Source organism: Musa acuminata, chromosome BXJ2-5, assembly GCF_036884655.1.
Source record: "Musa acuminata AAA Group cultivar baxijiao chromosome BXJ2-5, Cavendish_Baxijiao_AAA, whole genome shotgun sequence".
Taxonomy (NCBI): Eukaryota; Viridiplantae; Streptophyta; class Magnoliopsida; order Zingiberales; family Musaceae; genus Musa; species Musa acuminata.
Window position 1 is genome coordinate 7,177,819 of NC_088342.1, and position 15,458 is coordinate 7,193,276.

General features: G+C 37.6%; 2 protein-coding genes across 2 annotated transcripts; both read left to right on the plus strand.

Annotated features, from left to right (window-relative positions):
- The first annotated feature begins 609 nt into the window (after nucleotides 1-609).
- Nucleotides 610-13,065, plus strand: LOC103984664 (transcriptional corepressor LEUNIG_HOMOLOG). Its single transcript, XM_009402211.3, has 18 exons — nucleotides 610-870; nucleotides 947-1,129; nucleotides 1,243-1,340; nucleotides 1,859-1,968; nucleotides 2,042-2,340; nucleotides 2,427-2,502; nucleotides 2,601-2,697; nucleotides 3,217-3,266; nucleotides 3,357-3,650; nucleotides 6,339-6,398; nucleotides 6,539-6,766; nucleotides 6,866-7,004; nucleotides 7,083-7,192; nucleotides 9,976-10,125; nucleotides 10,633-10,788; nucleotides 10,868-10,984; nucleotides 11,072-11,269; nucleotides 11,991-13,065. Exons 2-18 carry the CDS (start codon nucleotides 1,098-1,100, stop codon nucleotides 12,132-12,134), a joined length of 2,358 nt encoding a protein of 785 aa, XP_009400486.2. The 5' UTR covers nucleotides 610-870; nucleotides 947-1,097; the 3' UTR covers nucleotides 12,135-13,065.
- Nucleotides 12,472-14,701, plus strand: LOC103984806 (uncharacterized). The gene is made up of 2 exons (XM_009402367.2): nucleotides 12,472-12,616; nucleotides 14,124-14,701. Exons 1-2 carry the CDS (start codon nucleotides 12,472-12,474, stop codon nucleotides 14,699-14,701), a joined length of 723 nt encoding a protein of 240 aa, XP_009400642.2.
- Nucleotides 14,702-15,458: the final 757 nt, after the last annotated feature.

A 15,458-nucleotide genomic window follows, 5' to 3' on the forward strand; every position in this document is an offset into this window, starting at 1 on the left:
ATATATATATACATATATATATATATATATGTATATATATATACATATATATATATGTATATATATATATACATAGTTCTTAATAAGTATTGAAAAAAAGACATAAAACCATCCTTTCCATTACTCCCAAAAACTCGTTCCACTGTGTCACATGTCTTGCACATGTTCATTTATGGCCAATTCTCCACACTTGCCTTCCCGTTTGTGTGTCACGGAACGAGTTCAATCGACGGCTGAGATTGATGCTAAGTTCATGTTCTTACCGTCGGGCGTCATCGTCGCACCACACCAATAATATCTCCGGGCCATGGGATTGGGCGGCTCATGAAAACCAACGGTTGAGATTTAAGCTCAACTCACGCGCACCGACGGACCTTAAGCTGTGCCGTCTCCTATCTTCCCAAACTTTGTATCCGTACGAAAACTTCTATGCGTTTAAGATCAGGAACCTTGCTCTTAGTTTTAACGTTCATGATCCACTGCTTACCTTCCCGCATATAACTTACGACGTACAATGAACCTGGTTCGGAGTTAAACGGGCCGAATGCGACGCTTTGGTTCGGATCCGAGCCAAGGGAGTTCGAGACCAGGCAGCGGTTTGATCTCCCCTCCTCCCCCTCTCCCCTTCTCTCTCCATTCATTGTAAATGTGGAACTCCTCGCCTTCGGTTTTATCACAACTCGTTAACATACTCTTTCTTCGATCCCCTTCTTCGCCTCCTCCATCCAGATCTCCATATTTTCTGTCTTTCTTTGGGCCTCAGATGTCGGTCGTGATCCGGGAATTATAGAGGAGATGGCGGTCTGAAGGTTGGATTCCGAAATTCATTTACACGCCTTCGCGTAATCTGCAATCGTGGGGTTCATTTGTGTTCGTCGCTGATCCTAATTTTGTTTCTTGCCTCCAACTGGAATCTCCGATGTTGATACGGGTTTCTGTAATGTAGGACGTGATCTCGATATTTTCTCTTGGATTCTCGTTGCCTGCTTTCTGCGTCTGGAGTTTGTTGGCCTGGTTAGCTAATTTGGCGGCGAAGATTGAAAAGAAACAGGAATTGAGATTGATCGTGTACAGTGTCGTGGATTGGAGCATTAATTATGGCTCAGAGTAACTGGGAAGCGGATAAGATGTGAGTAGGACGAACCTTGATTTTGTTTGTTTGTGTTTCGGATTTTGAATTTTGGAATTATATGCTTTGTTGGTTATTCTGAATTCTCCTTCATTTTGATTCTTTCTTGTTAGGCTTGATGTTTATATACATGATTATCTTTTGAAACGAAACCTGCAAGCCACTGCCAAAGCTTTCAAGGAAGAGGGAAAAGTTTCGACGGACCCTGTGGGTGAGTAAACTTCTTTCTCTATGCTGTTTCTTATTGATACTTTCTTTATAATCAAGCGGGAAAGATCTATTGATTTTATTTTTATTATACAAATTCCCTCATAGGTTTTAAGAAGTGGTAGTATTTGGCAATTCCTGGGTTTTTAACTATCTTGATAAGAGTTTGACATAGGGTCGGTTTGGATATCTGCAAATGTGGTGTTCAACATTACAAATCCGCTCAAGTGCAGATTCTAAATATCTTTTACTATTAAAGAAAGTAAACTAAGTATCTCACGTTTCTTGCTGGTGGTGAACATGATTTCGTGCCACATATGACTTCAAATAAAATTCAACAATACAATTACTGTTCTGTGCAAGAATCATGCCACAATTGACTTATAAAGGAATCATCCAACCAATCAGAACAAATTTTCTTCAACATTGTAAGAAAATCATCTGTACATTCAATCATTTTTATTTAGAAGATTCACACTTGTATTCGGACCAGTTAACAATGTAACTTGGGTTGATTTGCAGCAATTGATGCTCCTGGGGGCTTCCTATTTGAGTGGTGGTCTGTTTTCTGGGATATCTTCATTGCTAGAACAAATGAAAAGCATTCTCAAGTAGCTGCAGCATATATAGAGGTAACTTCCTGGCAATGTTTTGTCATTTGCTGGTTCACTTGATGGTCCAATTGAACTTCAATATAACTCCCAGACACAACGGACAAAAGCAAAGGAAGAACATCAAAGACAGTTACATATGCAGCAACTGCAAGTCATGCAGCAGCAACATGCTCAAATGCACCGAAGAGGTGCTAATCATCCTGCAATTGGTGGGACAATAAATGCAACAAACACTAATGGCATTTTAGGCCCGTCAACAGCTAGTTTATTGGCTGCTAAGATGTATGAAGAGCGCATGAAACAACCACAGTCAGTGGATACTGAAATATCCCCACAATTTCTTGATGCTAATAGAGTTGCGCTTCTAAAATCTGCAACCAGCCATCCAGGGTATTGACTAATGTTTGAATCCCATTGTTACTAGGATCGTTAGTAACAGGAACCAATGACTTGTTCTTTCTAAACTGATGATGCAGGCAGTTTATCCAAAGCAATCCTGTCGGTGGATCTGCTGCCATGCAGCATATTCAGGGACAAAATCAACAGACATCTGTAATCCCTTGCACCATTTGTCCCTTTTTTCATTTATCTTTCCTTGTATGTTTATGTTCATTCTGTCAACTTACGTGCAACTGTTGTGGAACATTAAGGGTGTCATGGGTGCAGAACAAAGATCTTTGCATATGGATCCCTCTTCACTGTATAGCCAAGGAATTATGCAGGCAAAATCTGGATTAAGTGGCGCTGGTAAGCAACTGCTTTGGAAATTTCATAAAATGATTTTGTCTTGCACATGTCCTTTCAATTATATAACAATTGTTCATATATAAATCATGAAAGCTTGGCAATCTTGGATTTTCAAATATTGCATGAAGGGACTATATATCATTTCTTTTGTTTGCATTTATGTATTCAAAACATATGTTACAAACCATGTGCCAATCAAAATCACTTCAATAATAATTTCTTTTGTATACATATCATTTCTTTTGTTTTAATTTGGTATTTTGTTATATTTGAAATCAAAATCACTTTATTATAATCAATATTGATTGTATTAGCCAAGAATATATGAGAGAATACTAAATCAAGTTTTTTTATTTTTCTGGTGTACCATGTGCCAATATGCCATACACATTGGACCTGTACTGGTCAGGGCGGGGCCTGGATTAATACAAGCCCAGTACCTGAAATTTGATTCCATGGTAACAAATATCTAAAATCTGCAACTTGCGTTTACTTGCACTTGCTTTTCCTATTTTGCAGGGATGAACCAAGGTGTTAATGGTCTTCCACTAAAGGGCTGGCCTTTGAGGGTATTAACAATTGCTCTTTTTTAAAAAAAACTTTACTTTTTTCCTTTTATTCGACAATGTTTCCTGTGTACTGATTTACCAATTTGATAGGGAATTGACCAATTACGCCAAAATTTTGGCTCACAAGTAAACAAACCGTTTGTACCAAATCAGAGCCAGTTTCAGCTTTTATCGCCAGACCACCAACAGCAAATTTTAGCACAGGCCCAGGCACAAAGCAATACTGATTCATCCAACTATGGCATGGATCCGCGCCGGCTTCGAGCCTTGCCTAGGAGTGAGCTTGGTGGAAAAGATGGCCAACTCAATGGAAATGACGCATCAATTGGTTCTCCTAGTCAATCAAGTTCGCCAAAGGTCAGACAGGATCAGGCTTTCATGAAGGTTGGTTCTGTTATGTTATCCTTAAAAAGTGATAAGATGTGGAACAGGTTTGAATTTAACTTAGGTTGCAAATGTAGATATGGGTCAACAAACTGCAAAGAGCAGACTCAAGCTGCATTTTGGGTGCTTCCTTGTGTTTTTTCTTCTTTTGTGTTTGTTCTTTTTCTTTTTTATTTTTCTGTGTGTGCATGTTGGGGAGGTTGGAACCTTGCACTCTTGCATATATCTGAAGGTGACATATCATTCAGCCTTCTGTTTACTTCTACATGGTACCTTTGTTAGCTTCCTCATCATCGACTTTCAAGATCTATTTATTCATTTCACTCATGGGCAAGTTGTTTGTCATAATTTGAATTGATTGTTTATGTAGACCAGTCACTATTATTTGATGAATAAAAGGCAAGATAAGTAGTGTGGAGAGTCATAGGCCTGCTGAATGTAGTAACATATTGTATACCATGACTGTTCTGGCAAGAAATGGTCTAGTAAATTAGGAACTTGTGGAGACAAAGTCCTAAGAAGTCAGAGTTTGTGGAGTAAAAATTTAACAGTTTACATGCTGAAATATGGCTGTATGTTGTTAGACTTTAAGGTCACTTCTATACAATTTTGAGGATTTTTAGTGGATTTATCTAAAGTTTTGTATCTCATAAACAGATAGTTGGATCTTAATCATGATGTTGAGCAAAGAAGCAAGTCTTATGACAGTATAATACTAATGTCCAAAAGATGTCCGATGGGCTAGCAAAAATATATGGAAAATTGATTTTTATGTCTATCTTCGAACCATTCTGAATGCTATTAAAATCTCTTATGAACTTTTTGATTGTATCATGGATCAAGTTATGGATTTTGTTGAGGTCATATGATCTATACTTGACTTTGTTTAATCTTCTAGCTAAAACTTATAGTTTCATTGAATATATTGATGCTCTTGAAGTGTTGGCATTGTTTTGTGCTAACTGGATACGGTTAGTATAGGATTGATCCTAACTGGCACTGCCTCTGCCATCCCAGTATTTAGTTGGCAACGAGTAAATATGTTTAATAGGAAATTGGGAATATCTTTAGCAACAAGTAATTATGTTGAGGTCATATGATCCATACTTGACTTGGTTTAATCTTCTAGCTAAAACTTATAGTTTCATTGAATATATTGATGCTCTTGAAGTGTTGGCATTGTTTTGTGCTAACTGGATACGGTTAGTAATAGGATTGATCCTGACTGGCACTGCCTCTGCCATCCCGGTATTTAGTTGGCACTCTACTGGCCAACTAAATAAACTTTTGATTACAGTATTCTAATTTTCTAATTCACAATAATTAATTATTTTAATATTCTGAAATCTCTGATCTCTTAGCAGCAATTATCAGACATGATTTTACATAAGAAACACCAGGCTTGTGTCTAGGCCTATTTGGACTTGTTGCAGTCATAAGATTTTGATCTGGCGGACCGTCACATAATGATACCACTAGCACACACAAAATAATAATAATAATAATTATGTGAACTTAGGCTTTATTTCATGGTAGGTATTATCCTAATTTCATTCATAGAATATTCCATTAATATGCTAGTGATTTGTCTGCAATCTTGCTTGACCAGAAGTGCAGAACTTTGGTACAAATAGTGAGACAACAAGTAGTGAGTTCCTTTAAGATATGAAAACTGAGTTACACATGGTGTGTGGAACTGTCAGATGGAATCTTTGATTTGTGTTACCTGCATCAATACCATTTTAACAAAATTTGATAAAAGACCAAGCTACTTTTGATTCTAAATAGGATCAGGAAATGCTCATTTACATGTATTCAACTCTACCCAAACATCAAAACCAATCTATTACCAGGTCACATAGACTTATGCTTGGAAATGTAACGTTAAGCAAAATTCAGGAATATCTCCTCACTCCAAACAAACATGTAAATATAGAGTAAAAAAGCAGAATATTTTATGGCCTCTGCCATCCGTCATCCTAACTTCATTATAATAGACATACTGAAGAAAATACACAGGTGGTGTCTGCTCCAAACATCTCTGTTATGTCTATTACTGATTTAGCAGAATTTAGGATTATCAATTTTTTACTCTGAAGCACAATTGTAGGGACCCATGCAATAATATTTGTCCGATGATTAGGCTATCAGATCTTTCTTTTTTGGCTGTCATATTTTAAGAATTTAATTGATGTAATTTGAAATATACATTCTATCTCAAACATGTATATATCTGTGTTGTAATTATCTCTTTTTGCTAGTGTCTACGAGATCATAATTTCTTCTGAACAAAAACTTCTGACATGTTTGGGAATAAAATGTCACTAAACTGTAAAATGAACTAGAAACCTTAGCTGCAAATTTTCTGTTCGGTTTCATGACAGATTCTTGATTAATTAGGGTATGTAACAAGTCATGTTATATGTTGAATACTAATTTTTAAGATTCTTGACTTGCCATTTTACTCCATGTTTGGAACCGTAAGGAGATGCTTGATGGTAGTTGTCATAATGATATAGTTCCTTATTCCTTCTTTGAGTTTACAGTTTTCCAACTCCATGTGCGCGCTTATGTGACTAATTAATCTATCATTAACCTCTACGCTACTATATGTAACATACGCCTCCCTAGCAAAAACAGCATTATCTGCTTCTCTAACGCTTGTTTTTAATTTTTAACTCAACCCAGATGCAGCAGTCATCTAATCAACAAACACATGAACTGGTGCAGGAACAACAACTGCAACAGGTATTCATGTAGAGTTCATCTCTCTCCCCCTCTCCGTCTCTCCCTTTCTTCTCAGTCTTCCTTCCCTCCTCTTTCTGAGAATTTATACATCTTTCTAAATTCAAACTGATTGATATTGAAAATTTGCCCACAACTCCTAGAATACCAGGAAGAGAAAACCTAGTACTTCTGGAGCTGCAAATAGTACTGGTACAGGAAATACTGTTGCACGTTCTGCTAACTCTCCTCCATCAACTCCTTCCATTCATACAACTGGTGATGGAGTTTCGATGGCTAGCAACCTGCAAAATGCAAGCACCATGTCCAAAAGTTTGATGATGTATGGAACCGATAGAGCAGGTGGACTTGTTTCTTCTTCAAATCAGATGGTATGCCCAAACACAACTCTTTTAGTTTTATTATCATGAAAAGTGGAAGATAGTGGTTTAGTAACATCTAATTAAGATAATGTGAATTTTTTATTGCAGGATGACCTGGAGAATTTTGGGGATGTTGGTTCTTTGGATGACAATGTTGAATCCTTCCTTTCAAATGATGATGGAGATGGAAGGGATATATTTGCTGCATTGAAAAGTACTGCCGAGCACAATGTGGAATCTTTGAATGGTGCCTGTTTTTCCAACTGTTATTCACCTTCATATCCCTATCAAATAACCATTAACATGTTCTGCATCTCCCTGTTAGGTTTTACGTTTAATGAGTTTGGTTGCATACGTACCAATAACAGCAAGGTAGTTGCTTGTCACTTCTCTTCAGATGGGAAGATGCTCGCTAGTGCTGGGCATGATAAAATGGTAAAGTATAAAGTGCAAATTTGTGAATTTGTTTGTTTAAACTTTGATGTATAGGTTGGTGCTGCATAAGTACTGTAACTTTTTCCCACCCGATATAGTTATCAAGTTCCATGTTACATAATTAGCATCTGTTATTTGAAAAATCAAGAATGAGTTATGTTTATCAGACCATACTTCTGTTACAAATCCACGAACTATTTCCTATTCTTTAATGTTTTGATGTTGCCAGTCAGGATGCTTGAAAATGATTCTTGTACAACTTTCTCAGCGACTTATAGAAGGTGTTATGTCAATCTTAAATTGATTGAAAAACATACATTTTAAATTTATCTACTATTTGCCTGCATTTGAAGGGTAAACGAAATATTACTTGACTATGTACCTATTCTCCTTATGACTGTTTAAGCATGTCGCGAAGTTGTGAAGGAGATTACATACTAGGTGAATAATAATTGCTTGTGCATTGTTTAAGTAGCATCTAACATTGCTACTACTATAAAAATATTATTAAACTGGACATTCAACTAGATAAATGGTGCAATGATGGAACCTTGTACTCCTTCTAGGTAGATGGGTAAATTCAGTGATTCATATTTTCATAAGACAAAGCACAGTTGGCATTGCATGTCAATTCTGTGGTATTGCATGTGAACATTTAGTTGAACTTCCAATCCTCTTGTGTAGCTTTGAAGAGAAGTTTCGGTGGGATTAAAGCATTAGTTGCTGTAAGTATGCAAGTCCTTGTAGCAATTAAGGACTGAAGAGCGCAACTGCAAATGGGAAAGTTTAAATGTCTTTTTGGCATGCCACCTGTGTTGGTAATGTGCCGACATGAGCCAACATAGCATTTAAAGCCCTATTTAGCAACAAGGGCGAAACTACTCTTGGGAAAAGAATACCAAGGTATTTAGTGATTGCAACAATAGAGTTCCACAGAAAATTTTGAATCTGTTTCCCCTTCAGTAATTGTAATTTGGGTGAATGAAGAAGGAATTTAAGAATTATAATTCATGGGAGGGGATGAAAGGGGTCCTGACAATGACCATAATTCTAACAGTATGTGTTGCCTCATCTGGTGGTCCTTGCTACATAGTAGTTTGGTTGCCGACTCATTCACCGTAATCCACAGGTTTCACCTGAAATCACTGTCAATGAAAGGAGAGTACTAGGGAGCACTAGTGTCACGAAGTTGGAGAAACCAAAATTCATTCAGTTGCAAAATACAGTGATATCTTGCCTTAAGAAATCATAAGTTGGTACGGAGGTTGAACATTTCTTCATTTGACTGCTAACGGCTTGTAGGGAAGCGGAACATCTCTTTGATGAGATCCTTGTGTGGTGTTACCATCATAGACAGAACATTGGAACGTATAGAGGTTGTTGATTGTCTATGGTAGATGTGATATGTGTAACAAGGGAAAAGATGAATGAAGAAAATGCAGAGCCAAGATCTCTATTTCTTTACCATGGTAAAAGCCAATTCCACTGGTATTTTTGGCCTTTAAAAACTCTCCCAAATGACTGACGATAGATAATTCCATTACAAAGTAAAATTGTCATGGAAACTTGTAGTGCTCCAATATTACATATTTACAAACAAGTCTATTGGTTGTCAGCTAACTTTTAGGGTTCCATGTTGAGATCATGTCAGCATCCCATTGTACAGTCAACTTATCAAAACTGTTGATAGTTCAAAACCATGGCCTAGGAATTTGTAAATGTTGTTTCTTGTTGAGCAATTAAAAAAAGGAAAGAGTGCATTATTCATTTAAAGGGAAAGCATGCATCTCATCAAATTGATGCATGCTATCGCCCTTCTCTACCCCCTCCTTTCTTGTTCATCTTTGCCTCCTGTGTGGTAGCAGTAGTCTGGTTGACTTCAAGAATTAAAGTTCTGGCATTTCTAGTAACTGTATGCAAATCTTAAACCTGAATATGCATTTTACATGTTGACGGAGTCTTCATTTATTCCGTAAAGTTATATCATATGGAACACATGTTAATGACTTATTAATATTGCAACTAGTTAAAATATATTAAACAAGTATTCCTGTCTCCAAGATTATGCATAGTCCATTAGCTGTCTTCTAAATAAAATTTTCTGCAATGTACAGTAGAAAGTAAAATGCTACTGTTGAACTCATCATTAAGTGGCCATCATATGCATTTTGGCATGATGGTATTGTACCAGTACTGAGTCATTGAATTCGAAAAATAGACAACCACATGGTTTGTTTTATCGGTCTATACCAATGCACCAACCGGCCATTGGTATAGTACATACTGAACCATACCGACGTATCAATGCCTGATACGGTGGGGCGTACTAATAAACTAGTAAGTACGAGCTATACCAGTCCCCTGTCAGAGGTACATACCACCCATACCGGGTGGTACGTCACGACATGGCGAACCTTGGACAATCATATGTTATCTCACTTGATTCTAAAGAAAGAAGTAAATCTGGTAAATGAAATAAGTAAATCTGTACTTATTCTGTTGAGAGATATGAGGAAAACGGAAGTGTCATATTTGGGAGATATTAAGCTTCTAGCTAACTGTAACAAAGGATTTTCTGAATTTCATATAAGAAACTCTTCTGTTTGTTCTTCATGTACAAGTAGGGTTTCTTTGCTTTGGTTACAATGGTGTTCTTCTGTTTGCTGATTCTTCCATTTGTATCCATGTTGGATATTAATAACAAACTTAACTGCCATGGTTTATTTTGCAATTGTTTATCTAGAAAAAATCGGGTTCTTACCATCTAATGTTCTATCTGATAGGTTGTTATCTGGAACATGGATACACTGCAAACTGTGAGCAGTTCCCAAGAGCACTCTCATATCATTACAGATGTCTGTTTTCGGCCAAACTCAAGTCAGCTGGCAACATCATCCTTTGATAAAACTGTTCGAATATGGAATGCAGCTGAAGTATGGTTTTTTTAACACCTTTACTTACATTGTAGGTTGTTAGTTGTTTATAGTTGCTAATTATTGCTGAGATATAACTACAAAATACAATGTACTAAATCATATCAAATTTTGTGACCTCAAATTATTTCTAAAAGCTTGTTTAGTAAGATCTAAAAGTCCGATTTTTAACACCTTTTTAGGTCATGCCCTTGTTCTTCTAAGTTCCAACCATTCTGTTATAAATCTGTCTGCATTTTCCAAGTTTGATCTTTCCTTTGTTCTGACTATTAATTGTTAAGTCACATCAATTTAACATCTCTTAACTTTTTCACTTAATGTTTGTTTCATTTTTTTTCACTAAACTTTTCACTTAATTTAACATCTCTTAAGCTTTCTTCATTTCTAGCCATATCCCATTTTAAAAACTCTAAGCTTAGAGCCATTCATATGTTAGTTCTGTTTAGATGTTATGGTTACTTTTATTATTCTTTTTATGCTTATTATGTTCCCTTGTTTCTATTGTAGTCAATTCATTGTCTAAATACTTTCACGGGACACGGCTCACATGTAACATCACTTGATTTTCATCCTAAAGAGATGGATATCTTCTGCTCTTGTGATGACAATGGTGAGATTAGGTACTGGAATGCCAACCAGTATTTATGTACCCGTGTTTCTAAGGTTAGTTTCATAACATCTTTATTTATTTTCTTGGTTAATCACAAAGTTCAAGTTTTTGAATCTTTTTTTGGTGAACCAGGGTGCTACGGTACAGGTAAGATTTCAGCCTAGAAGTGGACAATTTTTGGCTGCAGCTGCGGAAAATGTGATTTCTATTTTTGATGTTGAAACACATACAACTACACGCACATTACAGGTCATTTTGGGCAAACTTCTTAACTTCTAGAATACTTGGATCAATGTTTCCTTTCATTGTTTGACAATCTATCTTTATGAAGTACAGGGCCATAAGAAGGAGGTACATTCTATTTGCTGGGATGCAAATGGCAATACTCTTGCTTCTGTTAGTCAGGACCTAGTTAAAATATGGTCTTTGCATACCTGGGATTGTATCCATGAACTAAACTCCAATGGTAATCCGTTCCATTCATGTATCTTCCACCCAAGATTCCCCCAAATTTTGATTATCGGAGGCTATCAGGTAAATGTGTCTATCTTAATCATATAATGTTGTCTAGGTAGTTTGCATGCCATACATGAAAGGTGTACAAACATTGCATTATTATCTTTTTCTAATAGTTAAGTAATCTGCTTTTACCACTTTGTATTGAATTTTGATATCAAGATCTGTTTACAAATATGCATGGTAGCCAATTAGCAAGCAAACTGCTAGAGGCTATATGAATAGGCTCCTGTCAGACACTATCCTAATGAAGTCCTTGTTTATCATGCATTCTCCGGAAGCTGTTTAACCATTTAGAGTTTATAAAAGTCTTAATTAGAACCTTAAACAACCATTATGGAATTTTGCTTCTGAGAAAAATATTTTGACCATCTAATAACAAAAGAACCTGAAAGTTTTAATGCTGTTGCAGAACACTGCTTATGACTACTTTATATAGCTGCCTTTTAAACCTCATCCTGCTTGCTTTCTAATTTATTGATCCAACAAGTGTGTTTTGCCTCTATGAAGATTGGAATTGTTAGAAAACTTAGTAGAAATCTCTGCTCACCATCAACAAAATGTCACCTTCGGTTACAAACTTCCACCACATGTTTTCTAAGGTTTCATGAGAAATCTTATCTAGTGTGGATACTTTCTCAGTATTCGGCAAATGAATACAATTTAAGTGGTTTCTCTTAATTGAAACCACTTGTATATGGGTTCCATTGCTTGCTTATTTCTCTTCCAATTTATGCAGTCGCTGGAGTTGTGGAACGTGATTGAGAACCAGACCATTTCAGTCCCAGCACATGAAGGCGTTATTGCAGCTTTGGCACAATCACACTCAACTGGAATGATTGCATCTGCTAGCCATGACAAATCTGTTAAAATTTGGAAATAATGGTAGCAGTTAAACCCTGTTCATGACACTTTGTTAAATTTGGAGCAGGGAAGGAAAAAGAAATGCTGAAAGAGATATGATGGTCGTATGGTACTCTTCATTTATCATGTTTATATATGGCCTTCGTTTCATCTGCAGTGTAAGCACAATAAAGTAAGAGGCCTGATGGTCTTTTGTGGGTTTCAATTATGTCCCTTTGTGTGAAAGATGCAACTTCTCTCATCTAGGGAGCCAGATCGGAGAGGGTACAGAAGACAGCAGAAGAGAGCACAATATTTGGTTCTTTTACTTCATTCTCGTTTTTTTCCATATAATAGCCTTCAAAGATGTGTATAATATGGGGACTCAGACTTGGAACATCAAACTTTTTTGGTCCCGTGAAAATCTTCAACCAAGTTTGATTCAGATGAACCCACATTTGGATGACATAATGGACATCATGGAGATTGCTTGTTTATTACGGGTCTCACATCTGTTGCAGAGTGATTTGATTTAAGGAATACTTGTTCATGCGCCTGTGTCAAGAGACTGGTTGCAGAGCTGACTTCTTCAGTTGTGTTGATAGTAACAGAAGCAGATTTGATATTCCTCAACATGCCTTGTGAGTACTTCTAAAGACTTGTTCGCAGCAGGGTCAATTCACAGAGGTGTTGGGAACCTGAAATTGTGAGTACTCACAAGATGCTTTGTGAGTACTTCTAAAGATTTGATTCTCTTAACGTGGTCAATTCTCAGAGGTGCTGGGAACCTGAAATTGGAGCTGCAGTGAGATGTTGGAGTTAATTCGGACGACAGGTGCTGTTCTGTTCGAGGACTTTACATTTGATCTTTTATGTTGTATGCTACAATGGATGCCTTGAAGCATTCATAGGATGTCATATTTTCTGCCATTTTCATTCTGCTCAAACTTATATATAGGTTATCTCATCAAGGCCGAGACCATTTTGTCTTTTTTTTTTTAAAGGAAAAGGACTTCATTAGAGTCCAAGATGGTTAGCGGTGTATATTGGAAACGAACAACGCAGACCACCTTGGCCAGCAATAGAATGTCTCCATGGAAACTCCTTAACGCCGGACACATATCATTAACAAGATTTATCCATTCCAGAGAGCGTGTACATGTCAATATGTAATTCCATCCTTGAGCTTTACCTCTGCTAGGCGCATCCAGTAATATGCTCTACCTTCAGCTTGTTTCGGGTTTTGAACGTTGCAGCTAGCACAGCCAGCAGCCATCAGGAGTCCTTGTTTGGATTTGACAGTATGCCCCGGACCTGCAGCATTAGTAGAATAAGCAAAGAACCATCACATTCTATAACTGGTGCATATTCCCCCTCGATGTGAGATTGTATGCAAATGGGTCTGAACAATCCTCTCAGGGCATTGGTTACCTCTCACGAACACACATGATAAGATATGCTTGCTCAATAGGACAATAAGAAGACCGTAACAGATATGGTAAGACATGGTTGCCCAAGAATAGGAGAAGAATAAGAGGAGAGAGAGAGAGAGAGAGAGAGAGTTAAGTGCACGCGGATATCATTGGCATTCGGAGATCAGTTTCTGTACCATCCGAGACGCCATTCAACTTGCACTGCCGGGTATGGTTTGACTTCCGGCGTCCTGTGGTCTCATTTGTTAGACCAAAGTCAAAACCATGGCCACAGTTTTTCCTCTCTCTCTCTCTCTCTCTCCCACCTTGTTGAGACCAAGCTCCGTAACAGTAAGTAATATATATTAGCCTCTAAGTGTGAGGTCGCATTTACTGTAGTCGGGTGGCTGATGGGTTGCAGTAAAAGGTACCAACTCTTACCTTCTCTTCTATCTCTATATAACTCTCGCCAGCTCTAACTCAGTACGAGAACAACCTTTTCCTAGTTCGGAGGTCCTTAATTTGTTGTTGTTGTTGTGCAATGAGAGTCTCTGGTGGGGCGGCTTGATGGCTTGTGACCATTGTTGCATTACTCCTTGTTTCCTTGGTTTATGAAGCCACTACCGAAGCCAGTGGTGTGGGTGATGAGAAGAACTTCTATGGCCGTCGGCATGGCTACGAGGGTGGCCTCGGCCATGATATCTACAGCAAGGGGTTTAGGCATGAGTTTGGTCATGGGAGGCTCGGAAGTGGTGGAAGCTTAAGTGGTGGTTTTGACGGTGAAGCCGGAGGTGGACTCGGTGGAGGAGCTTGTGGCCTTGGTGGTGGAGCCGGCGGTGGGCTTGGTGGAGGTGGTGGTCTTGGCGATGGCGGAGGGCTCGGAGGCATTGGTGGAATTGGAGGTGGAGCTGAAGGAAGCACTGGCGGTGAATCCGGGGGTGCACTTGGAGGAGGTGCCGGAGCTGGAGGAGGGATTGGTGGTGGAGCAACGGGACGTGGCTTCGGTGGTGGAGTGGGAGTTGGCGGGGGCCTTGGAAGCGGCGGCGGCGGATTCGGGGTTGGATTCGGGGCTGGTGGAGGGTTTGGTGCAGGTGTTGGGTTTGGCGGAGGCTTTGGTGGAGGGTCTGGTGGTGGTGGTGGTGGAGGAGTAGGACTTGGTGGCGATGCCGAGGCTGGGTTCGGAGGTGGTCACTGATATGAAAGCAAATATCAACAGTTCTTTTTGTACGTCGTGTTACGTGTGTGGAACACAACATGGACAAATGTTGAACGTAAAAAGTGTGATTCAAAATTGGCATCCGTTAAATATATTTAATTAAGATATATTATAGATTTGATTAAATTTTGATGATAGTTATCAGTTAATTAAAAATTTTAATTCTATTGATAATTATCAACTAATAAAAAAGTTTAATTATAATAAAATTTCTTAGAAAATGATATTGACCGGAGAAACTCTCGTAATCATTTATTTTAGATTTTTTGCTCTTGTTTATAAATAGAAGAGCAAATGTGTGGATACATTATATTATTGAAAGATTATAGATCTTCTCTCATCTCTTTTTAATTACGTAAGTTAATAATTGAGAAATTTTATATCTTTTATTATCTTTTTTTTCCCTAATCTAGCGCTAATAATGATCCTTTAAAAGATACGAAAAGAGGCGAATTTAGTTCTCATTGCATATGTACATCACTTTGGGTTTTGGATCCACAATGTCCTTACATATCAAATAAATATGATTTATTACTATTTGATTTCAAATATGACATTAAAGTTTTTCATATAACAATAACATATTATGTTTTTTATGTTTACAAGTAGTATCGAGCCAAATTTTTTAAAATCAAATACTTTAGATCTATTTATTAGCACCATTCACTTGTGAAAATGTATCATTTGGTTTTGATTTATAACGCTTCAATGATTTGTGTATATTGTTGATCTATCT